At 35.7% G+C, this 27,769-nt stretch overlaps 1 protein-coding gene across 1 annotated transcript in view; it reads right to left on the bottom strand.

The window, feature by feature from the left end:
- The window catches only part of LOC110452324 (actin-like protein 6B), a 31,865-nt gene extending 10,856 nt beyond the window's left edge, over window positions 1-21,009 (bottom strand). Inside the window, exons 1-12 of the mRNA XM_021500767.1 lie at window positions 20,908-21,009; window positions 18,497-18,573; window positions 18,110-18,275; window positions 17,260-17,360; window positions 16,127-16,224; window positions 15,826-15,920; window positions 13,972-14,078; window positions 13,578-13,664; window positions 12,295-12,356; window positions 10,060-10,174; window positions 8,437-8,520; window positions 3,666-3,761 (exon numbers count right to left, since the gene is read on the bottom strand). Of these exons, the coding sequence (XP_021356442.1) occupies window positions 3,666-3,761; window positions 8,437-8,520; window positions 10,060-10,174; window positions 12,295-12,356; window positions 13,578-13,664; window positions 13,972-14,078; window positions 15,826-15,920; window positions 16,127-16,224; window positions 17,260-17,360; window positions 18,110-18,275; window positions 18,497-18,573; window positions 20,908-20,932 (1,113 nt within the window). The 5' untranslated portion in view covers window positions 20,933-21,009. The remainder of the gene's footprint in view (window positions 1-3,665; window positions 3,762-8,436; window positions 8,521-10,059; window positions 10,175-12,294; window positions 12,357-13,577; window positions 13,665-13,971; window positions 14,079-15,825; window positions 15,921-16,126; window positions 16,225-17,259; window positions 17,361-18,109; window positions 18,276-18,496; window positions 18,574-20,907) is intronic.
- Window positions 21,010-27,769: the final 6,760 nt, after the last annotated feature.

Raw genomic sequence — 27,769 nt, 5'->3', positions numbered from 1 at the left:
ATTAACTTAATGCACAATTTTGTTTTCTTTCTAATACCGCGCCCAAAAATAAGAAACCACTAATACAACTTTTTATATACAGGAAACCAAATTACAATGTATAAAACTGTCTGAAATGATAATTGATCACAGGACTGCTAGCTATAGGTCTACACCAATGATACACTAACAGGAACAATTTATGGTGACATGAGGTCCTAGCATTAGTTGTATACCCTATACACGTACCGTTTAGGTTATCAATATGATCTGTGTTGAAATACAATCATCCAAATTTAATTACCCGTCTAAAAAAAAGAGATTAAATGACAATTTTAGACCTTTCTTAGCTATCAATGGAATTCAAATCATTGACGTATATCATAGGATTTCAAATTAAGAATGAATAAATTCTTGTTCTAGTAAATCTACCCAAACACGTAATGTGATCATTGGAGCCGATAAGTTGAGATTAATTAGGGTTCAGCCTACACAAACGATTGCTAATTTTGGGTGTGGTTGTTAGATGGTGTCTCCAGTGTGATGGTTAAGATAAGGGCCCCACCCCTTTTTACAGGGCGGGTCACACACAAGAAGGCAGACAAGTGTAATTTCAACCTAATTTTCTTCAAATATCTATATGGGTATTTTAATTCATATTTATTGAAATGCTTCTCTGAAAAATTCTTCTACAGTGTTTCCTTTATAGTTACGACTACAAAATACACTTGCTCAATCAATTCTGTAATATTGAGTGCAATGCGAGCTGAAATAAATTAAAAAAAAACCACTATCAAATGTACTGGCTGGTACAGTTTTTCTGCAGTTATTTAAACTTTGGTATCTTTGTTTTGACTGATAATGAGTTTGTCCCAAATTTGTACATAAAATGATAATTTATATTGAGTGGGAATAGCATTGAAGACGCAGGACAATGTTGTAACAAACTCTTTTGTTACCCAACCATAAGTGTAATTTCATGACACTAACATTTAGTAACCAAAATGGCTAGTGTCGCTCTGTGTTATTAGGACTAAACGGCTTGTGTAACTAGTTGGTGGTTAAGTATTACTTACTCCAGACCATACATCTCTGATAGCAAAGGGCATATGCTGCTGGATTGAACAAAAATGACATTCTGACCTTGAAGTTCATCAAGTCAGAATTTTAACAAGAAATCCTGGATGTTTCAAATTGCTTAAAACTTAACAAAGTTTTATACATATTAATATTGTGTAGTTGACACCTACAAACCCTTTAACACTACTCATCAGCAGAGAGATGTCGAATGACATGCCATAAATATGTACATATACATGAGTGTGGTGACAATTAAATACAAAAAACATCCTTTATTTTTTTAAGAGTATATGCTACCATACCGTTCTATATCTCCTAACCAAAAGAGTTCCAAACTAAGTAAACCTATTTCTGTACACATCAATTATGAATGATCAATGAGACTTAAAACTGAATTAAATGATTGATTTGAAAAGCACATAACAATAAATTACTCCGACTTATTAGATAATGCAGAGGAAATACACAAATAAAAAGTATAATGTGTAAAGTGTCATAAAAACCTTAAAGTAAAGGAGTATAAAGCACATTAAAAAATTAAGAAACAAATAATTAACATAACCTAAATAATGTCCTGTAAAAGATACGTTTTTGGTTAATTTGTCTTTGAGGAAGAGAGTGAATTCTACACAAGGACGATTTATAACTCGGTCTGATTTCTTTTGATACTACAGTTTTTCAGTATTTTTTTAAAGAAGCAAAGACAAAATTACAGCAGGCAAGAATGTATCAGGTCTTGATGGAGTTACCCCTTTAACATGACCAAAAATTAAAAAAAAAGGAAGAAAAAAAGTCGGGACTAGTACATAATATACATGTATGTTTGAATAATCTTTTTTTTTAAAGAAAGGTGATGATTTCTTGATTTATCTTTCTATGTATTTTATTTCACACACAAGCATTAAACAATAGCATTACCATTGTCTTGTGACTTTGCTTTACAATCTGACTCAAGCTTATTGTCTTACAGATGTATGGGGAAATATTTTGCCTACCAGGTAATCCCTAAAGCTGTGTCTAAAACTCAATGTTGATATGATAGGAATTATTTTTGTACTTTAACCATGAACTGTGACATGTTTGCCTTATAAATGACTTTTTATAAAGTAATTCAATAGCACAGAAAAATGCAAGGTCAACAACAATTTTATGAATTTAAGACATAAACAAAGGACAATGCTATAAGTTAAGGAATTTAAGCCTGACTGTGAACTGCTTTGGGTAACAACTTTGAAATCAGAACTTCCTTGTAACGAAATAATTCTCCATACAGCATATCTACATCCACAGGCCATATCTCTACATCCACAGGCCATGTCTACATCCACAGAACATATCTACATCCACAGGACATGTCTACATCCACAGGACATGTCTACATCCACAGGACATATCTACATCCACAGGACATATCTACATCCACAGGACATGTCTACATCCACAGGACATATCTATGTTTTGGGGATACCTTGTCTGTATTGTAGGAACTTTTTGTGTGCTTTTTACATGAAAATGTTCATCACATGAAATCTTAAGCTTTTAAAATAATTATTTTATCTGAGGTATACGTAATAAGGCACATGTTAATTATTCTATCTGAGGTATACGTAATAAGGCACATGTTAATTATTCTATCTGAGGTATTCGTAATAAGGCACCTGTTTTAATAATTGGAACTAAAAGAGTTTTTCAGTATAACTTACATGTTCTCAAAATTCTCAATTTGTTTTCTGATTCAAGGTTATCATATATTTTCCTGAAGTTGTCTTCATGACTTTTTTAGTTGGACAACTTCTACCGCCAAAATGGTACTGTATACAGGCATATTTGATGAAATCTGCTTTATAACATTATCTACTGACACAGTGCATGTGATGAGTGCAATCTATCAGAACAACATATCACTTAATTAATGGAGACTTTTGATTTTGAGAGTGGGATAAAAAGACCTTTGTGTCTTTACCATGACGGGAAAAAGTCAACATAAACAGTGTGCTATCTGAGGAAAAATGTGTCTAAATAAAGGAACCCTACTCATCACCTGCCATACTGTAGATCAGAAGATATCTATACAGATTCCTGCAATGTATTTGCAAGATACCAGTAATTTCTCAGGTAATTTCTATAAGACTGCTGGAGTTATTCCCCTTGATTCTATATTCTAAAATGTTGATTAATTTGCTTTTCAAGCTAGTGAGTTGATTCACTTGTACTCCATGAAAGCCCAGAGATTAAGGGTCAACAAAAACTGACAATAAAATGCACCTAGTTTTTTTTGAGAGAGATATAGACTTATCAATATTAGAATTCCAGGTGGAGATTGTCAGCATCAATAGCATGATGTTACCAAAAGTGGTGTTGTCCTTTTAAAAACTCAAAATTTAATGGACAATAGTGAAAGCAAATAAATGCAAAATAATATAGGTGTTGTCTGAGTTTCTTTTGAAGCACACATTCCAATTGTTGAATAAATCAATTTACACTATAGAATTAAATATCTAGCTTGACTATGGAACACTAAATTCACAATCTATCTTTTCTTCCACACACTCCCACAAGACGTTCATACATATGTCAGAAGGAGGATAACAGACAAAAGTACTTACTGGTGGTGTCTTGGTGCCGAGGTCACGGTTCAGTCGTTCTGTAAATCCTGCGATCAGACTGTTACCTCCCACTACTATCACACTGCTGTACAGACTCTGTAGACAGGAAATGTACAGACAATTAATTTGAATTACAAATGTAACCCTTTCACCACTATAGACCATAGTGGATTCATCCATATGAATGCATGGTAGAGGCTACTGAAGTTAAGTAGGGGTGAAAGGGTTAAAGTTTTGTGCTATTGATTCATTGTCTCTCTTACTTTAATTTATCAATATAAATTTGTATAACATATAGAAACCAAAATAAAGAAGGAAGACAGTTTTCATGGCTTGTGTCCTTCCCCTGTCTCAATCTCACAGTTTATGGCACTAGATTACCTAGCCTAGAAAAAAGTTACTACGATCATGAAATCAAAGCTACTTTCCTAAAAACGGAAGTTTAAATGTGGGATGATGATCAAAAGCCGAAAAAATTGGATATACAAATGAAGTGGAGAAAGAGACCTTACTCTAGTGTGCAATACTTTGCCTTCTCAAGGTACAAAAGTACAGCAATTCCGGTAAATGGAGGGAAAATAGCAAGGAAGTAATTTTGCAAAACAACTTTGGCATCAGAATGAACAAAAGAGTCATCACTCTGTAAAACAACACCTAAAGTTATGAAACATGAATTTATTCACATTATATCTGTACATTAATTTGTATGAAGTTTAAGATATATCCATCAATGAAGACAGGAGAGCCATGGGCAAGGAAAGTAAGCTTACAGATGGTAGCACAAGGTATACTATAATACAACCCTTTGTCAACAGGCTTACAGATGGTAGAACAGGGTATACCATAATACAACCCTTTGTCAACAGGCTTACAGTTGATAGCACAGGGTATACCATAATACAACCCTTTGTCAACAGGCTTACAGACGGTAGCACAGGGCATACCATAATACAACCCTTTGTCAACAGGCTCACAGATGGTAGTACAGGGTATACCATAATACAACCCTTTGTCAACAGGCTCACAGATGGTAGTACAGGGTATACCATAATACAACCCTTTGTCAACAGGCTTACGGATGGTAGCATAGGTTATACCATAATACAACCCTTTGTCAACATGCTTACAGATGGTAGCACAGGGTATACCATAATTCAACCCTTTGTCAACAGGCTTACAGATGGTAACACAGGGTATACCATAATACAACCCTTTGTCAACAGGCTTACGGATGGTAGCATAGGTTATACCATAATACAACCCTTTGTCAGCAGGCTTACAGTTGGTAGCACAGGGTATACCATAATACAACCCTTTGTCAACAGGCTCACAGATGGTAGTACAGGGTATACCATAATACAACCCTTTGTCAACAGGCTTACGGATGGTAGCATAGGTTATACCATAATACAACCCTTTGTCAGCAGGCTTACAGTTGGTAGCACAGGGTATACCATAATACAACCCTTTGTCAACAAGCTTAGAGATGGTAGCACAGGGTATACCATAATACAACCCTTTGTCAACAGGCTCACAGATGGTAGTACAGGGTATACCATAATACAACCCTTTGTCAACAAGCTTACAGATGGTAGCACAGGGTATACCATAATACAACCCTTTGTCAACAGGCTTACAGATGGTAGCATAGGTTATACCATAATACAACCCTTTGTCAACAGGCTTACAGTTGGTAGCACAGGGTATACCATAATACAACCCTTTGTCAACAGGCGTACAGATGGTAGCACAGTGTATACCATAATACAACCCCTTGTCAACAAGCCTACAGATGGTAGCACAGGGGATACCATAATACAACCCTTGTCAACAGGCTTACAGACGGTAGCACAGCATATACCATAATACAACCCTTGGTCAACAGTCTTACAGATGGTAACACAGGGCATACCATAATACAACCCTTTGGCAACAGGCTTACAGATGGTAACACAGGGTATACCATAATCCAACCCTTTGTCAACAGGCTGACAGATGGTAGCACAGGGTATACCTGATACATCCCTTTGTCAACAGGCTTACAAAAAGTCAACATGATTTTTCTTGAGCATAAAAATTCTTACATACTGTTTTTATAAGTTGTAGAATAAGGATTAAATCTGAAATAATTAGACTAAGATTTGCTTGTTTTAGGTTTGCCTTAGTTTTTATTCAAAAACTCTGCAAGTGGATTAAAATGAAGAAAAAAATGAGCAAAAAACCAATTTAGTATAACAATAAAAAAGTTCAATACATGTAACACAGGGTATACCATAATCCAACCCTTTGTCAACAGGCTTAAAGATGGTAGCAAGGGGTATACCTAATACAACCCTTTGTCAACAGTCTTACAGATGGTAACACAGGGCATACCATAATACAACCCTTTCTCAACAGGATTACAGATGGTAACACACGGTATAACATAATACAACCCCTTGTCAACAAGCCTACAGATGGTAGCACAGGGGATACCATAATACAACCCTTTCTCAACAGGATTACAGATGGTAACACACGGTATAACATAATACAACCCCTTGTCAACAGGCTTACAGACGGTAGCACAGGGAATACCATAATACAACCCTTGGTCAACAGTCTTACAGATGGTAGCATAGGTTATACCATAAGACAACCCTTTGTCAACAAGATAACAGAGTGTAGCACAGGGGAAACCATAATACATCCCTTTGTCAACAGGCTTAAAGATGGTAGCAAGGGGTATACCTAATACAACCCTTTGTCAACGGGCTTACAGATGGTAACACAGGGAATACCATAATACAAACCTTTGTCAACAGGCTTACAAAAAGTCAACATGATTTTTCTTGTGCATAAAAATTCTTACATACTGTTTTTATAAGTTGTAGAATAAGGATTAAATCTGAAATAATTAGACTAAGATTTGCTTGTTTTAGGTTTGCCTTAGTTTTTATTCAACAACTCTGCAAATGGATTAAAATGAAGAAAAAAATGAGCAAAAAACCAATTTAGTATAACAATAAAAAAGTTCAATACATGTAACACAGGGTATACCATAATCCAACCCTTTGTCAACAGGCTGAGAGATGGTAGCACAGGGTATTCCATAATACAGCCCTTTGTCAACAGGCTGACAGTTGGTAGCACAGGGTATACCGTAATACAACCCTTTGTCAACGGGCTTACAGATGGTAACACAGGGTTTTCCATAATACAACCCTTTGTCCACAAGCTTACAGATGGTAGCATATGGTATACCATAATACAACCGGGGGTCAACAGGCTTACAGATGGTACCACAGGGTATACCATAATAAAACCCTTTGTCAACAGGCTGACAGTTGGTAGCACAGGGTATACCACAATACAACCCTTTGTCAACAAACTTACAGATGGTAGCACAGCATATACCATAATACAACCCTTGGTCAACAGTCTTACAGATGGTAACACAGGGTATACCATAATCCAACCCTTTGTCAACAGGCTGAGAGATGGTAGCACAGGGTATACCACAATACAACCCTTTGTCAACAAGATAACAGAGTGTAGCACAGGGGAAACCATAATACATCCCTTTGTCAACAGGCTTAAAGATGGTAGCAAGGGGTATACCTAATACAACCCTTTGTCAACAGGTTTACAGATGGTAGCACAGGGTATTCCATAATACAACCCTTTGTAAACAGGCTTACAGATGGTAGCCCAGGGTATACCATAATACATCCCTTTGTCAACAGGCGTACAGATGGTAGCACAGGGTATACTATAATACAACCCTTTGTCAACGGGCTTACAGATGGTAACACAGGGTTTTCCATAATACAACCCTTTGTCAGCAGGCTTACAGTTGGTAGCACAGGGTATACCTGATACAACCCTTTGTCAACCGGCTTACAAAAAGTCAACATGATTTTTCTTGTGCATAAAAATTCTTACATACTGTTTTTATAAGTTGTAGAATAAGGATTAAATCTGAAATAATTAGACTAAGATTTGCTTGTTTTAGGTTTGCCTTAGTTTTTACAGATGGTAGCACAGGTTATACCATAATACAACCCTTTCTCAACAGGATTACAGATGGTAACACACGGTATAACATAATACAACCCCTTGTCAACAAGCCTACAGATGGTAGCACAGGGAATACCATAATACAACCCTTGTCAACAGGCTTACAGAGGGTAGCACAGGGTATACCAAAATACAACCCTTTGTCAACGGGCTTACAGATGGTAACACAGGGTATACCATAATCCAACCCTTTGTCAACAGGCCTACAGATGGTAGCACAGGGAATACCATAATACAACCCTTGGTCAACAGTCTTACAGATGGTAACACAGGGCATACCATAATACAACCCTTGTCAACAGGCTTACAGAGGGTAGCACAGGGTATACCATATAACAACCCTTTGCCAACAGGCTTCCAGATGGTAGCATAGGGTATACCATAATACAACACTTTGTCAACAGGCTTACACATGGTAGCACAGGGTATACCATAATACAACCCTTTGTCAACAGGCTTACAAAAAGTCAACATGATTTTTCTTGTGCATAAAAATTCTTACATACTGTTTTTATAAGTTGTAGAATAAGGATTAAATCTGAAATAATTAGACTAAGATTTGCTTGTTTTAGGTTTGCCTTAGTTTTTATTCAACAACTCTGCAAATGGATTAAAATGAAGAAAAAAATGAGCATGGAACCAATTTAGTATAACAATAAAAAAGTTCAATACATGTACAATGAATGAAATTATGCTAAAATAAACAACTTACTGGTCGTATATCAATATCACACATGCCCACACTGGTGGTAACAACATGTCCCGCGCTCAACATCGTGTTCCCACTCGGCAGGTCCTACAAATACACAACAAAGAGGATTTTATATATACTGTTTCTCTTATTTAATCCTGATATGGTGAATCAATATCATATGGCTGTCACTATAAATCAATATCTTAGATGGATGAAGTGTTACAATGCTTTGATGTCAAGTAAAGATCTTAATTCTGATGTTTGAGGGACATTTTAGAATGTTTATGATATGCAAAACTATGACATTAATTAATTCACTACACAACATGATAATCCTGTGATAAAATAACTGTTGTAGGCGTGTAAACAATATTTTAACATGAGATATTTTGTCCAATTGTAATAGGAAGCTAGGTGGAAATGATCATGTAAAACAAAGCAAGGTTTAGACAGCAATCATAGTCACCTCGATTTGAACAAACTTTGGTATCAGTCATAACTCTGTACATAAAGCTGGGCACAGCGACCTGGTTTTAGTATGTGACACTACACCACAGATAAAACTAACAAGAGTACCGCGGGGGGGGGGGGGGGGGGGGAAACAAAATACGCCCGTCGAATGCCATAGTGTTATATACTTTCTTACACTGAAATAAGATCTGCATCATTCTAAGAGTGGTTAGTTGATATGTTATAAAAAATGTAGGAGAAAATCTTATAATCTTAAATCAAATACTAAAATGAACAAAAGGCAATAAATTTTGCAAAAATCGTTGAATCAAAAATCTTTTAAGGAGACACAACTTCAAATCATGATTATAAAGTATACCCAGTTTCAAAGATGATCTGTTGAAAAATGTAGGAGGAGATCTCTGGACAAAATTAAAATACTGAAATGAACAAAAGGCAATAAATTTTGCAAACATCTTTGAATCAAAAATCTTTTAAGGGAGACACAACTTCATATCATGATCATAAAGTATCCCAAGTTTCAAAGAGATCCATTGAAAAATGTAGGAGGAGATCTCCGGACAAATTCAAATACTGAAATGAACAAAGGGCAATAACTTTTGGAAAAATTGTCGGATCAGAGTTCTTTTAAGGTAGACACAACTTCATATCATGATTATAATGTATACTAAGTTTCAAAGAGATCAGTCGAAAAATGTAGGAGTAGATCTCCGGACAAAACTCAAATACTGAAATGAACAAAGGGCAATAAGTTTTGGAAAAACTGACGAATCAAAATTCTTTGAAGGTAGACACAACTTCATATCATGATTATAATGTATACCAAATTTCAAATAGATCAGTCGAAAAATGTAGGAGGAGATTGCCGGACAAACAAAGTTTACGCCGGCCGGCCAACGCCATACCATAATACTACTGTCAAATTTGACGGTCGTATAAAAACAGCAAAAAGGGCATATTATAACTGTTTATAGTAAATAAAATCTCAGCTATCCAAAGAAGTTCTCACACAAATTGGAAATTGGAGGGGAGGGGGGGGGGATAAGTGATTTCCTTGGCAATGAAAAGTATTCTTAGCTTATTGCAGCTGGCTCAAAAAAGACACTGTATTGAAAATAATCTTGTTAACATCGTGAAGCAACTGATATCCATTTTGATCCAATAACTTACCTTCATCACTGAGGGGTCAAAGAGTCCTTCAGCTAGCTTGAACTTCTCTGCTCCAAACTCTTGATTATAGCCATTAGGAAATTCGTAGAGTGCTGCAGGCATTGTCTCAGCTGTGCTGCAATCAGAATTTAGAATTGTTTGTAATAACAGAATTTTAACATGTATATTTAGCAGTACTGTATATGTGGGCAAATTCACAACATGCTGAACTTGTTTCAAATGGTCAGAGACTTAAAATTTGATAAAATTATATTATCTTTGTTTTGCATAGTTTGAATGTGGGGTGTCCATCAACACATACACCTGTATGATATTTACCTATTCTCATACAGGATGTCCATCACCACATACACCTGTATGATATTTACCTATTCTCATATTGGGGTGTCCATCAATACATACACCTGTATAATATTTATCTATTCTCATATGGGGGTGTCCAACACTACATACACCTGTATAATATTCACCTTTTCTCATATGGGGGTGTCCATCGCTACATACACCTGTATAATATTTATCTATTCTCATATGGGGGTGTCCATTAATACATACACCTGTATAATATTTAACCAATTCTCATATGGGGGTGTCCATCACTCCATACACCTGTATAATATTTACCTTTTCTCATATGGGGGTGTCCATCGCTACATACACCTGTATAATATTTGCGTTTTCTCATATGGGGGTGTCCATCGCTACATACACCTGTATAATATTTTCCTTTTTTCATTCGAGATGTCAAACACTTCATACCCCTTTTTAATATTTACCTATTCTCATACGAGATGTCAAACACTACATACACCGGTATAATATTTACCTATTCTCATCTGGGGGTGTCCATCACTACATACCCCTGTATAATATTTACCTATTCTCTTATGGGGGTGTCCATCACTACATCCACCTGTATAATATTTACCTATTCCCATATGGGGGTGTCCATCACTACATCCACCTGTATAATATTTACCTATCCTCATATGGGGGTGTCCATCACCACATACACCTGTATAATATTTACCGATTCTCATATGGGGGTGTCCATTAATACATACACCTGTATAATATTTACCCTTTCTCATATGGGGGTGTCCATCAATCCATACACCTGTATGATATTTACCTATCCTCATATGAAGGTGTCCATCAATACATACACCTGTTCAATATTTACCTATTCTCATATGAGGATAGGTAAATATTATACAGGGGTATGTAGTGATGGACACCCCCATAAGAGAATAGGTAAATATTATACAGGTGTATTTAGTGATGGACACCCCCATATGAGGATAGGTAAATATTATACAGGTGTATGTTGTGATGGACACCCCCATATGAGAATGGGTAAATATTATACAGGTGTGTGTATTGATGGACACCCTCATATGAGGATAGGTAAATATTATACAGGGGTATGTAGTGATGGACACCCCCATATGAGGATAGGTAAATATCATACAGGTGTATGGATTGATGGACACCCGCATATGAGAGTAGGTAAATATGATACAGGTGTATGTGGTGATGGACACCCCCATATGAGGATAGGTAAATATTTACCTATTCTCATATGGGGGTGTCCATCAATACATACACCTGTTCAATATTTACCTATTCTCATATGGGGGCGTCCATCAATACATCCACCTGTATAATATTTACCTATTCTCATATGGGGGTGTCCATCACTACATACACCTGTTCAATATTTACCTATCCTCATACGAGATGTCCAACACTACATACACCTGTATAATATTTACCTATCCTCATATGGAGGTGTCCATCACTACATACACCTGTATGATATTTACCTATCCTCATATGGGGGTGTCCATCACTACATACACCTGTATAATATTTACCCTTTTCTAATATGGGGGTGTCCATCACTACATACACCTGTTCAATATTTACATATCCTCATACGAGATGTCCAACACTACATACTCCTGTATAATATTTACCTATCCTCATATGGGGGTGTTCATCACTACATACACCTGTATAATATTTAACCTATTCTCATATGGGGATGTCCATCACCACATACACCTGTATGATATTTACCTATTCTCATATGAGGGTGTCCATCACTACATACACCTGTATGATATTTACCTATACTCATATGAGGGTGTCCATCACTACATACACCTGTATAATATTTACCTATTCTCATATGGGGGTGTCCATCACTACATACACCTGTATAATATTTACCTATCCTCATATGGTGTGTCCATCACTTGAAGTGCTGAGGCTGCAAAATCTTGTAACACATCCTGCAATACAAAAACAATCATTTGATCATGTATTAAGAACCATATATAAATGACTCTGTTTATGAATAAACATTATCAACACCCCAGAATGTATCTATCTCTCTAAATTATCATTGATTTTTTTATAGTCTATCTTGGATACACAGATATAACAATCATTAAGAATCAGATCAACGATAATTTCCATGAGCTGCCATGAGTTAAATAATATTTATAGATCTGATTAGAAGTTTGAGATGAGCTGCCTCTGACATTGAAAGTCGAACCCACGCCTACCAGCACACTGGAGATCCAACATTGTCAAATGCTCAAGACCTCATGTCTGGCTGAGGTTCTCTGATGGGTGATCACATTAATGAGGATCAACGAGATAATTATAGAATTACCATATGTACTGAATCCAGTGTCCTTTATACATAATACACAGTGTGAGTTGTATTAAAGGAAAGTAAAAGGGATCCGACTAGAAATATTATTCTGTCTTCGAATCTTATCTAGGATGCCAGAAGCCACAAGCAATGGGGAGTTTGAGGAAGGATAGAGAGAGAACAGAAGTTAGATGGCACTCTTGTTTCATTAATGGTGCCAAACATAAGGTTATGGTGAAGTCTTTGGGACATTTCGGCATAATACACTACAAAGGAAACCCACTTAATTCAGTTGATAGTCTGATGGATTAAAAAATATATGATCTAATTCTTGAGGGTGCTAGCAATCAATTTTCAAACATAATTTTAGTGCAGGTGAAATTCATAGCAATTTACACGAAAAAACTCAAAAATAAATCAGTATTCATAAATAAAAATGTCATTTATAGTGCTGAAACGAGGGTACAGAAACCGTTTAAAAGAAAATCATAAATGAGGCTACCCATCAATGGACTGTCTCAATATGAATATTATACATAACTTTTAGTCACAGATGATTTCAAGTAGGCACAAAATTTCTATACGTTATTTTGAGAAATACCAAGAAATCCCATGCAAAAACAAATCCCTTAACCTTGACACGCTCCCCAAACCTCGACCCAATAAAAATGAATATCTGTCATTCTGAAAAGACAAAATGTCCTTTCACTGTAAACCCAAGAAATAAAATTGTAATAACATGTACCTTGATAGGAAATCCAGAAAAAAAAAATCTTCGACAAATTGAAAACCCTTAAAAAACCTACGAACTTTCTCAACTTGAAAACCTAAAGAGCGAAAAAAATTCCTTTACCTTGACCATGTAATTCTCGAAAGACTTGGTAACCTCCGGAATGTCCTTCTTTTTCCATTTGGGACTTTCCATTTGGGGGACAGCTTCCTATAATACAAATACAGCAAATACCCATCAAACATTGAATCTACTAAAAGTGTAAAAATTGGATATTTCATGTTACATGTTTTATATAAAATCCATTTTTCCATTTGGGACTTTCCATTTGGGGGACAGCTTCCTATAATACAAATACAGCAAATACCCATCAAACATTGAATCTGCTAAAAGTGTAAAAATTGGATATTTCATGTTACATGTTTTATATAAAATCTTGTTATTAGAATCAAGCCAACCGAACCAATTTGTTGATTATAATTGATCATTAGCCAACACTATACTAAAGAGACCTTACCTTACTCTGTATCATGTATGGGGGTATGACATCAATCTCTAACTCCTCCATCAGTTTCTTACACTCCAGAGATATAAAGTCTCCTGCCAGTGGGGATTTCACGATGGCTGTGAATATATGATTGAGATCATAGCTTTAGGTCATAGGCTATTTTAGGAGCAGTGTCTATTTCAAGATTTTCACAACCGCGTAAAATATGTAAAATATCAAAATGGCCAGTTTCACTAAACATCAAAAGTACCAGATTTTTTCCCTTATTTGTTATCTCTCCCTAAGGAAAGCATTAACAACCTTAATTTACAATTTTAAGGATCCATGTACCACTGCAAAAAATTGTAACCACACACATTGGTTACTGTTTTAACTGGTATGACTACATTTTTGATAAATCAATTCAGAAAAAAACCTAAACCTTTGTGGTACTTTTATGAAAAATAATAAAAAAGAAATAAACAGAAAAATTCCATCAAAGTGTTCGGAGTGGTTTGACGAAATTTAAAACATAGATTTCAGATTGTTATGCTATCACTCTAACTGATTGTGCTACCTGGCTCAGCAGAAGTGTACCGGTCAAACTGTGCTACAGTTATAATCCAAAATGAAACTAGATATTGGTTTTTGTGAACAAAAAACGTATGTCTCCCCTCAAAAAGTTTAAAATGTATGGCCCGGATAAAATATTCCTGAAAACTTTACACTTATTTGACCTTTGACCTTGAGGTCAAGGTCACAGTCACCTCATAACAGTGTTCTGTACATTGTCTGTGGGTGATGCACTGCAAGATTTATCAGAATTTCTTTACTATAGGTCAGGACTAGAAGCTACGGTTCCTGCAGCTAAAGAACTGCATACTGCTCAAGTATATAATGCATATATGAACAAGATCTAATTGAAGTGGGGACCATCACAGAAGTTCTCAAAACTGACACCATAGTCACAAATGATGCTTTGATAGAGTTAACAATGCCACTTTATACTTTCATGCTATAGGTTTCAGCAAAATTAGCCTCAGTGAGGGACCATTTGCATCACCGTAGCATACACATCTAAATGTCTGAAAACAAACCAAAACATTTTTCACCTTTGACCCTGAGGTAAAAGCCACAGTTATCTAATTATATATAATGACACTGCATAATGCACATCATCTGTAGGTGATGCAGGTATACTGCAAGATTCATATAGATATATTTAATGGTTTAAAAGTTAAAGCCAAGACAAAATGTTCCTGAATAATCAGCACATATTTGACCTTTGACCTTGGGGTCAAGGTCACAATGACCTAATGACAGTGCACTACACATTGCCTATGGGTGCTACAGGTATACTGCATGTTTTTTCCAAATATCTTGGAACGGTTTAAAAGTTACAGCCAGCAGGACAAGATCATATTAGAAGAACCAGAACAAGAACCACAAGAACCAGTACTACATGTAATCCAATATGTCTCCCTGCATTCGAAGGGGAGACATAATAAAGGTGAGGTTACTATAAATATGCAATGGGACAGGGATCCTTCGATAAAGTTAAGGAACGTTGGTAAAACTATAATCACAATACAGACTTAACAATCTAGATATCACAAAATTGATACTAAATGTACTGCCAAAATTTATAAATTCATCCTATAATCTTCCTAGCATTGAATGTTGGTGAAAGTCATTCATTTGTACAAAATAAGTATTCCTTTACACAGAAAAACTATAGGCCTAATATCATAAAGCTGGGTATCTTGGTTATTCACACCAAGCTATTTAAAGGTTTGAACACTTTTGACACCTACAGGCTTTGACCAAAATCATTCATTTAAACAGCTTTGTTGACCTTCAGATCAATCTACCATTGATATTTACCTTGACCTATGACATAACCATCATATACTGGAACAGCTGTCGTGTGTGTAGATCCACTGTCTAGGACCAGACCTGTAGATCTGCCATTCGCAAAACTTGTAAGTGTTGAGGAAAATAATAGAAATTATAAAATGCTAATAAAGATGATAAAATGCTGTAGGTACGTTGTGTTTTTTTAGCTCTAGCTATGATCTATTACTCAAAATCATTAATCATCAAGTTAAAAGATGAAACACAGCAATTATTTTGCTTTGGCTATAAAGTAAAAATATGTAGTGTTGTTTACACAACAAAAGGATACGCTGATAAAACTGCATTTTTACACAAGAAAAAAGCAGGAACATTGTATGTCTCAAACATAATTTCTGTTAGTCTTTCTCTCTTCCCTCGGCTGTTCCACTGAAAAAGAAATGTTCAAAATAAACAATCAACAACAAATACACTTTGTACCTCGGTAATCATTGAATATACAGGACTTCCTTATAATTTGTTTATTGCTCATTCTCCAAATTACAATTAAAGTTATCAAAAACTTTCATAAATTTCCATGTCACAGGAACTGAAATGAAAAGCCCTCTTTACTATTCAAAAATAGGCCTTTCTACATGATTTGTGAATATCTCTCAAAAATTCAATCAAAGCTGAATGTAGTTTAATTTGTACAATTATTGAACCTGTACAGTCTTGACACATGACTTAACTGGTATCCATTTTTCAAACAGTATCTGCAGTGATAGCCATATTGAATATGTACTAAATCAGCTGATTATAGCAGAAACTATTATTTTTTTCTGTGACTTTGCTTGAAAATACTTATTCTAAGGAATTTTGGTTCTTGAAAGTTGCAATTCAAATTGTTGACTTCTTGTCATCTAAAATTTCAGAAAAAAAATATTGCTCTTTCCAGGTTTGATTTCCTCTGTTCTAATTGGCTGATATTTACCATCCAGATTTATGATTATTAATAACATTGAAGTTGAGAGTGAAAATTTTATGGAAATATCAGATAATCATGTGTAAAATAAGGTGCAGCTTTGTATGTATTTGTTGATTTTGCAAGGTGTTTAAATAGAACACTCGATTATTTGATTTTTCGAACAAACAATTTGTCTCTTGATTATAATTTTTCAAAATAATATAATCTTTATTTATCGTTGTGTACATTGCTAACAACAAACAAACATATGCTCTGGACAACGCTAAGGGAACAAATGATGCTTTCGTGAAGGAAATCCCACGGGGGGAAAACCACCATGCCATCAACTAACTCTATCAGACATCACTCTCTTTTTTCGCCACCACTACACTGGGGATGGAACTGAAACTCTTGGGAACATGAGTGGTCTGAAGTCACATTTGATTGCACACTGAGGCTTCTGTCTTCCTCTTTTCTCTACCCTTTGAGTCATGACACCCTAACAAGATCGTACTTACTGCTGGCTCTGACATCATAACAGGATGCATGTTTGCTTCTGATTTGATGTTCTTGGAGTAAGTGTAATCCATAACCTTTTCAAAGATCTCCCAGTTGTCAACTGAAATACAGGAAAAAGGTGTTACCAGTAGTTTTGAATGATACCAAACATGGAAATACAGTGTAAGTGTTGTTTTTACAAACTCTTGCACAGACAAACACAACATTTCAATAAAACTGGTATCTTTAATATCAAGGAGGTTTCCTACCAGTAATGATGAAATGACTGGAAATACCAGAACTTGTTATCCCACACTGTATATAATTTAAACACATGTACATTTAATTTACAGAATATCAAAAATAAGAAATGAAATTTGATCTGAAAATGACCTGGGAATGACTTTTCCCGGTCATGTTGAGTTCTGATTTTCTCTTACCCTGGACAGGTGTATCCACACTTTTACTGGTGTGAGATTTCCTTGTCTCACCCTAGGGTTGAGACGGAATAATTCCCCTATTTATAACAATGGTATGACGTCACTTCAACAATACAATGAGGTCACATCAACAATCCATCAACGTCAAGTCAACCCTGAATTTAGCATGTGATGTTATCATTACATTGTGTATATGCATGGTACACATTGGGAGAACAGGGTAAGAGAAAAAGAATCATTCACCCTCTTGTGGGTAAGATAGGGGAATCTCAACCCTTGGGGAAAGATTCTTAAGTTGCTAAACACTTGACAAAGCCTCCTGTTTGGCAACATAAGAATATTCCCCTCGGGTTGAGATTCCCCTATCTCACCCCCAAGGGGGTGAGATTCTATTAATCACCAGACTCGTCAATGAGACAATTTGACATACTCATGCCATCCTTTAGGAAGCTGCTGATTTCCATTCCTTTACGTGGCACCTTCAGCATAGTAGTGTCTATGTAGTATTTCTTATCTGCCTGTTTGATTTCTTTGTCTTCTGTTTCCATGGCTGCCTCCAGATCCTCGATGACACCCACATGTGTGGGTATCTCTGCCTGCATTAATCAGGAAACAAATGATATGAAATACAAATTATATATAACAATATAATATACACTCAGTGATTTCTCTTTAGTGTTTTTAATGTAAATCCTTTAAATTCTCAAAATATTGTGACATTTATATAAAAGATAGGAAAATATATTGACAACTAACATTTTTTTCCTGGGTCTATTATTCAAGAAAATTATAAATCAAATTATTGTCCTTTAATTACCTTTGGTGAGTCCTCCCCTGCATATCCTGCCCTGACGGAATAGGAGCCTACATCAAAAACCAGCGCTCCAACCTCATCTGTGTAAAAAAGAAATTAATAAATCATTGTTATAATTTTTAGCACAGGGTTTGTTATATTATGTGTCATAACATTACATTGTGTGATCCCAGATCTTTTCTACTGTAAGGAGTCAAGGTGATATATACTTTTCACCGACAGGAAGTCACTGGCTGCCTATAGCTAAACTGAATTTAAATGGCAATACTGAAAATAAGAGTTAATAAGAATACTAAGGGACTCCATTCAGTCAAATATAGGATGAATTATCTTTTTTAATCAAAGGCAACCAAAAATCCTAAGTGTTAATTGATTTTTAAGTTGCCTCATAACAATTGTAATTGGTAATCACTACTGTACATGTCTTTATGCCCATACACTTGTCGGATTCAGTCGGATTTGCAAATGCTCAGTTAACATCAAAGATTCATATATTTCAAGATTTTTGTTAAGGAAATCTCAACAAATATTAGACCCAAGGCTTAGATACTGTGTTTGTATTTCATCTAAATTTAATAATATTGATGTTAGAAGGTTGACGCAATTACCATTTGTTACCCTGGTACAAATATATGGATCCTAACATTCCTTGGTTATTGTAAGTATATAATCTGTACCAGAAAAGTCCCAATAAATGTTACTTTATAAAAGAGTTTGGAGTCAAACATTTGATCCCCAGACATTGAACGCATGTATTCTTTTATTTACTTTTAACCTACGGTATTTCAATTCTACTGACAACTCCAAAAGTATGATGTCCTTGCAACATTTATTATTACTTATGATCAAATACCTATAGAAAAGTCACATTTCTAATAGTGCTAATTCCTGGCTTCCTCTGCCAGAGCCGGGTATTGAATCTTTCCCATGCCTTGTAATGGAGCAAGCCAGATGTGAATCCACCGGGGCAATTTTCACATCGCTTGCCAGAACATGTCATGGGTCCACATTACACAGGTTTGTGAAACAAAAGAGATGGAAAAATGCACGACCAGACCGGGGTTCGAACATGGGACCCTCAAATCTCCAGACAGATGCTCAATTGATCATGAGTTACCTGTTTATCAATGAACAACCCAGTCTAGTTCCACTACATTCCTCCCTCTTTTTTTCTAAGTCTTCAAAGACATTGCCATATTTACAATGCAACCTACTTTCCAAGCGTACCCCCAATGCTTGAAACAAGGGTTGGTCACAGGCCCCACTGAACAGGAGATGGAAAAATACAGGCCAGACCCATGTTCGAACCAGCTGGGTTCCTCAAAACTCTAAATGGACGCTCTACCAATTGAGCTACACGTATATACATTGTACCTGGCCACCATAATCGACCAGTGTTTAGTTCCGCTACAGTTGTAATGCATGTATAAACTGTTGATCTCCTTTTTTACTTGAAGTGAAACTCTGCCTAAAATGTTGCTAAAATATCAAGCTTACATAGCGAGGCCAATTGAAAGCTGAATTGACCGCCATGATAGAAACTTTGTCTATATATGGGTGTCATGACCAAATATGGAAAACGTAGTAAGCATGGCAGCATCAACAGTAAATACTTTATTTATTATTCACTCTACTACAACATCATGTGTGATCTGTCGTGGCGACCATTTCTAAAAAAAAATCAAGAGGGACTTGACAAATTTCATGAAAGAGTTATTTCATCGTAGTGGGAATTGGTTACTTCAACAATCATGTATTATTTTGATAACATTATACTCATATGAGGTGTAAATTACATGCATAATCTTACAGCCAGCATAGGACTCGGACGCATATAAATTGTCTTGCCGTCAAAAGCTATGTACATTATCGCAGCTACATTTATATAATTACCTTTATATATTCAATTAGATAGCAATGAAAATGCCTCAGGAAAAGGTATTATTTTACGTTATTGGTATGTGCCACAACTCTTGATTATCTGTTTCACAAAATCATGTGACTATGATGTGGTCCGATTCGTCTGGCTAGCCAAAATGTTTGGTGTTTTCCAGTAAATTTCTTTCTTTTAAAATTTTCTTAGTACATAGCGATATCACAGTAATTTCATTGTCTGCTATTAAAAAGGTACAGATCTTGCTCGGCAGATTTCACCTTAACGCTCAGAAGGCGGTCTCCCAACGCTAACGAATAGTGTTCATTTTTTTGCAAAATACTAATGCTGCTCGATACACGAGAAAATTGTTGCATTATGTAGGTTCCGTAACGTTAGACTACTGCAGTACAGCAAATTGAAATGAAGCGGCAACATTGACGCCGGTCTCCTCTCAGATTCACTGACAGCAAAGTTAAACATGAGACCGATATCCATGAAAAGGTGTGTTGTATCACAAGAAAAAGATGAAATACATTACCTCCTCCATAAACTCCACCACTCATTCCGTTTGTATTGTATAAATCACGATTTATTACCGACGAAACAAAAGACTCACGCCGGTGAAAATAACAACATGTGCACTTCCGCCGGAAGTGAACCATCGGTGGGTAGTGTATTTATTGAATGTATTTATTGAATTCGTATTTATTACCTATGTTTGATGCTCATAAAATACTTTAGTTTTTGGCAATACCATAGTTTTGATATATTATTGCATTGTAAAGTGTTGAATATTTTGAATAAACACTTTTTAATTATGTTTTGCGACATCCGGAACCTTTTCTGACTCTGTCCAGAAGTTTTTGGGGCGCCAATGGGAGGATGTTTTCAACGTGAACAAAATATTTAAAAGATGCACAGGTCCCCAAAGCCAGTAGGCCTACATTAACAAAACTGCAACACAGAAGGAATTCCCTTTTTTCTTTTGAAAAGTTCCACACAGACGTAATACAACTTGCCAGGTACGACTTATGACCAATTATTATTTAAGACTTAAAAATGAAACTGAAAGTGTACTCAATCAAGGGAAATAACTCATACGTGCTTAAAAAAAAGAAATTAGATAGGTCTAAACAACTTGTGGAGAAATGTAGGTATTTTTCTCCCAAGAATCACAAAATATCTCAATTTTAAGAATGTTTTCAACTCTTGAGCTAGCCAAATGTACATTGTAAACCATGAATAAACTATGGAACTTAGATGTTATTACTCAATCTAATCCTTATTGTAATTATTTTTTCTGTTTACCTTATTTCCTGGATTAAGTGCTTCTGAATACATTAGGTTAAGGTACCCATTGTAGATTTTTACTACAATCCACTAATGTTACCCATGTCAACCAGGGCGCTGGTTCTTCCCTTCTCTGTTTGTGAACCCATATAGATATTTTATATCTTGTATAAAATTGTAATTGTTATATGTTTTATTTTAGAATTACAGACGTTTCGCCCCAGACCATTTCACCCCAACTTTATTTCACATCGCCCCAATTTTCACTTCAGTTTGCCCAAGTATGGCGGTCATATGGTCCCAACATTCTTTATCGCCTCATTCAACCGCTATGAACGAGTATATTGAACGATATCTGGTCTTGTGAATGTGATGGTAATTTATCATTGCTGGTGATTTTACTAAAATATGAATGATTAGGAACACGTAAGACCAAATTGGCATATTTCTTTTGCATAAATATTTGTTTTAATGTTCATGTAATTTAAAAAAAAATATATTAATTGTTTTGAAGAGTTATCAGTTTGCAATATAATGTTGATGAAAGAGATCATCAGTCAGTTTGTGAAAATTAAAGAAAAGCCGAGTGATGTGCCAATTGAGTTTCTGCCCTTCATATCACATTATAATATAAGCAATTTGACCCGGGGTTCATCACTTGAGAAGCAAAAATACTATTCTTACCCATAACATTTTGAGATATCAGCATGCATATCCGACAGAGTGAGAATGTCAGCTTAATTTCAAATTTTCCACGATTAAGAAATAAGTATGGTGGATGGTGTTAATTTTTCTGGATATGGTCATCATCACAGACTTCGCACTTTTATGGATGAAACTCCATTTGCCATTCACCTGCCCAAGTTGCTAGTTTGTCAAGGTTGGATTGGAGCTTGTCAGTGTCTTCATTGGGCTTTTATAATGGTAAGATACATCAGTGTATCGTCTGCAAAGAGCCTGATGGTACTATGCTTAACATACTCTGGTAGATAGTTGATGTTCACTAGGAACAAGGCAGGTCCGTGGATTGAGCCCTGCGGCACGCCAGATAGAACCGGGGTTTCTTCAGAGGCTTTTCCATTAAGGATGACTTTCTGTTGTCTGCCACTGAGAAAAAATCGTATCAATCCTTAGTTTACCTTCACACCATATTTTATCAGTTAAATCAATAGGAGTTTATCGTCAGCCACTCCAGAAATTCATCACAATTGCATCGGTCTGAATTCCTTTTTCCATGTTGTTGACAATTTCCGATGTGTACTCAATAAGCTGTGACTCGCAACTCCTCTTCTCCCTGAATCTGAGCTGAAGTGGCATCAGTGGAGAATTTCCTTGTTTTTCATGTGTTTCATTAGTTGGCTACAAATTACGGTAAGTGTTGCTGCTGCAAGGACTGATTAAAGAGAGTGTTGACAATAGGGTTTAGTTCAAATGCAAGTTCCTGGAGGACTCGTGGCATCAAGTTGTCTGGTCCGCCCGCTTTAATGGATTAATTTAATAAGTCTCTTCAGTAGGTTAAACACTCCATTGACTGTAATGTTGATATCTGCCATGTCATTCTCACCCTCCTTTTCTTTGAGGATCCTCTGGTCACACATGTCTTATGAACACATTGGTGACTGGGCTAAAAAGACGGAGTTAAACTGTTTATTGTGGAGGTTAGCCTTACCTGGGTGGACGCTGATGTCTAATCCTCAGTCCTTTTTAATGTTTGGGGTCCAGCTGTGTCTTTCTTCATATGCTTGATGAATGTCGTGAATCTCTTAAGAGATTTCCATGTTTTCGCTGGCTGGATTTTCATCCTTTAGTGTTATGAGGCCCTCAACGTAGCTCAAGTACATTCGTACATACATATGTACTTACTAGAAGAATCCTTTATGCCCTCAAATTTTTGTGCGAGGTGATAATGATATTTGGCCAGTAACTACCTGGGACAGAGTGCTATAAACTTTCCTCAAATAAATTACCTTGACCTTACTTCCAAGGTCACAGGGTTCAAAATTGTAAAAACCTGTAAACATGCAACTTCTTCTGAATAACAAAGAGTCCTAAAGCAATGATATTTGGCCAGTAAGTACCTTGGACATATTGCTATGAAATTTCCTCAAATACATGACCTTGACATATTTTCAAGGTCACAGGGGTCAAATATGTAACAATCTTTCAACAACTTCTTCTGAATAACAATGAGGCCGAAAGTAATTATACCTGGCCAGTAGATACCTGCCATGAAGAGCTATAAACCTTCCTCAACAAGAAGACCTTGACCTTCTTTAAAGATCGCAAGTGTCAAATGAGTTTAAAATCTTTTAAACATCTTCTTCAGAATAACCAAGATGCCCAGAGTACTGATACTTGGCAAGTAGGTACCTGGAACATGCAGAGTGCTATAAAGTTTCCTCAAATAAGTGACCTTGACCCACTTTCAAGGTCACATGAGTAAAAAGTGTTTAAAAACCATTAAAAAAGTTCTTCTGAATAACCAGGAGGTCCAGAGTACTGATACTTGGCCAGTAGGTACCTGGTACAGAGTGTTATAAAGTTTCCTCAAATAAATGATCATGACCTACTTTCGAGGTCACATTGGTCAAATGGGTAAAAACCTTTAAAAAAATTTTTTCTGATTAACCAGGAGGCCCAGACTAATGATACTTTGCTAGTAGGTACCTGGGACAGAGTGTTATAAAGTTTCCCAAACTAATTACCTCGACCTTTTAAACAACTTCTTCCGCAATACCAGGAGGTCAATTGGTGATGATAATTGTCCAGTAACGTGCTGGGATAGAGTAGTATTAAGTTTCATTTAGTATGGAACATTTTTAAGCCATGTAGACTCAATATATGGAAATAGTTGCACAGGTACTTTTATTAAGAGTATTTTCCATGGTTGCTCAAATATTGAGGTGAGTGATACAGGCCCTCTGGGCCACTTGTTAGTTGTTATTTATTTTAAATTTGTTAATGAAAAATTAACTAATGCAGAAAAAAGAAGTAGATCTATATGCATGCATAAACAAATATAAATACACACTCTCTTATATACAAATACATGCCTAACAAAGATACTAAAGATATAGTAAGTTATTGATTTACAGCACAAAATTATGTCTCAAACATCAAACAAATTGCAACAGATCTTATGTTTTGAATTTCTATCTTTAAAAATATTACATAAAAGTTAGATATTTCACTTTAAAATTTGTCAAATAAGTGACCTTCATGGAAGAAATGTTTTGGGCGTTGTAGTTTTTTGGGACAAAATAGTTGGGGCGTAACAGCTTGGGGCGTCTGACACTGTTATATTGATAAGTTACCAACATTCTTAAAGTAGAGAACTTCAATGATATCTGGTAGTCACCTTTTGGAACTCTTAGGTCACGGATGTTGCTTGGTATTTTCTTCCAAAAACGGACGAAGACTCCAAGGTTGGAGCGATAACTGTCCGTGTGTGCATGTACGTGAGGTATAGGGTGCCCATAATATACTCAATGTCAATGTTATAAAGTTTACATATATATACAGAGGTACATGTACGGTGTTACAGCATTTGACCGTGATGTATTGGTGTGAGGACAGTGCAGACGTATGTAAGGAAGATCTTAAGCTGTTTCCTGTGTTATGGCCGTGTAATGGCCGAGGTCAAGCAGGTCTCATGTGGTAAAATAAATAGAAAAAGTTAGTTAATACTAGATCTGGAGAACTATGTCAAAAATATATGTACTTAGTATGATGAAATCAGGTTCAATTATTTCTAATCAAAATGGAATTGATAGAGATGTATTTTTTTTTTTATATATATTAGCTATGAATTATTTGAGTAGGGATTAATAATATTTATTCAACTTGCATGACGGACAAACAAGCAATATTTTATGCCTAAGTAACTGTCTTGAACTTTTCACATCAGTTAACTCTGTTAAATATAGACACATCAACAATTTGAGATGGGCTTCAATATTCAGACCAATTTTCCATGAAGCATGCTGTCTGATATTGATTAAACATTTTATGTGGTAATAAAAATGGATATTTAGGTCATGATCAGGTGAAGTGAAATAGGACTCACATATATACTGTCTGGACACTGGAAGAGGTGAAGGTCAACTCTGTTATTTACATTTCTTCAAATTATATGTACCAATGGCCTAGTATGTTTAGCAAAACTGGACTGGTTCGACCACTGGCCAATGTTAATTTATTTTATCTAGCGGTTAGTGAAACATTCATATTGTTGTCACTAAGAAACGAAGGCTATCAAAGCAATTTTAATGCTCAAAACTCATCGACCTGAGTTGTCTCATCAAATCTTTAAGCAGACGATGCATGATGTCTGATGTTCTGAATTTTGTTCTCGCTTATTTTATATAAAATTTCCCCTAAGTGCGGAACTGGTTAAATCTCTCTGAGCTTTGTGCAACTGGGTCCAGGTAGATCAATTGGTTAAAGTGTCAGTCTAGAGTTTGGAGGGTACTGGGTCCGAATCCTGATCTGGCCGTGCAGTTACATTTGGCACCCAACTAAATATATCCATGGAGGGTGGTATAGGGTCTCTTGTGTCTCTATATGAGATTGAAAGGTGTGTATCTAGGCCTATATGAGATTGAAAGGTGTGTATCTTTATGAGATTGAGAGATGCAGTCTGCGACGTTAGGCACTAGTCCGATGCCCACGACTAGTAAATTTAAGTCTGGACTAGTATTGAAAATATTTAACTAGTACGACTGGACTAGTGGCAATTTTCCTCCAAAATATTGGAAATATTATTAATGGTATATATTTTGCACTATAAAGCTTGTCACAAGTTCTAATCCTATCGTAAAATACGGTATTTGTCGTTTCGAAGTTTCGATGAGCGATCGCGAGACTGGGTTCCAGATTTTAGTAGTTAACGAACATTACTTCCGGTTTATAACCACTCGAAACCAACCAAGGCGATCTTGCTAAGTTGGAGGAAAGGTTCAAAACCAGCTAAGCCTGTCCGTGAACAGACAGAAAAAAATGTTCCAACACGAAAAAAAAAAAAATACAGTTCTGGCTAGTGCTTAAAGGCTCAATGGAAACAACAATAATACTGTATTAGAGATAATTACAGTAGCGATCAAGTTCCGTGCTCCGTTTCTTTTGTTAATTATTGAGAGACATTTTGTTTTGATTTCTAATAATTTTCCAATTTAGATCACAATTTACACTTAATGCTGTAAAAAAGACCAGTCTGTAATTTGGACGAGCAAATTCACAGTTGGACTATTAAAATTATGGGTTCACAAGTCCAAATGACTAGTAAGGAAAATAGTTAACGTCACAGACTGGAGATGTGTATCCATATACAATGTAAGATTGAGAGGTTTGTATCTATATGACATTGAGAGGTGTATTCGTATATCTATATTAGATTGAGAGGTGTGTATCTATACAAGATTGAGAGGTGTGTATCCATATAAGATTGAGAGGTGTGTATCTATATAAGATTGAGAGGTGTGTATCTATACAAGATTGAGAGGTGTGTATCTATATATAAGATTGAGAGGTGTGTATCTATATAAGATTGAGAGGTGTGTATATATTCAAGATTGAGAGGTGTGTATCTATATAAGATTGAGAGGTGTGTATATATATAAGATTGAGAGGTGTGTATCTATATAAGATTGAGAGGTGTGTATATATTCAAGATTGAGAGGTGTGTATCTATATAAGATTGAGAGGTGTGTATATATATAAGATTGAGAGGTGTGTATCTATATAAGATTGAGAGGTGTGTATATATTCAAGATTGAGAGGTGTGTATCTATATAAGATTGAGAGGTGTGTATATATATAAGATTGAGAGGTGTGTATCTATATAAGATTGAGAGGTGTGTATATATTCAAGATTGAGAGGTGTGTATCTATATAAGATTGAGAGGTGTGTATCTATATGAGATTGAGAGGTGTGTATATATATGAGATTTAGATGTGTGTAACTATATAAGATTGAGAGGTGTGTATCTGTACAAGATTTAGAAGTGTGTATCTATACAAAATTGAGAGGTGTGTATCTAGGCCTATATAAGATTGAGATGTGTGTATCTATATAAGATTGAGAGGTGTGTATCTATATAAGAATGAGTGGT

Source organism: Mizuhopecten yessoensis, unplaced genomic scaffold (assembly GCF_002113885.1).
Source record: "Mizuhopecten yessoensis strain PY_sf001 unplaced genomic scaffold, ASM211388v2 scaffold6595, whole genome shotgun sequence".
Taxonomy (NCBI): domain Eukaryota; kingdom Metazoa; phylum Mollusca; class Bivalvia; order Pectinida; family Pectinidae; genus Mizuhopecten; species Mizuhopecten yessoensis.
The sequence above is the reverse complement of the archived record's forward strand: the minus strand, read 5'-3'. Positions and strand labels throughout refer to the sequence as shown.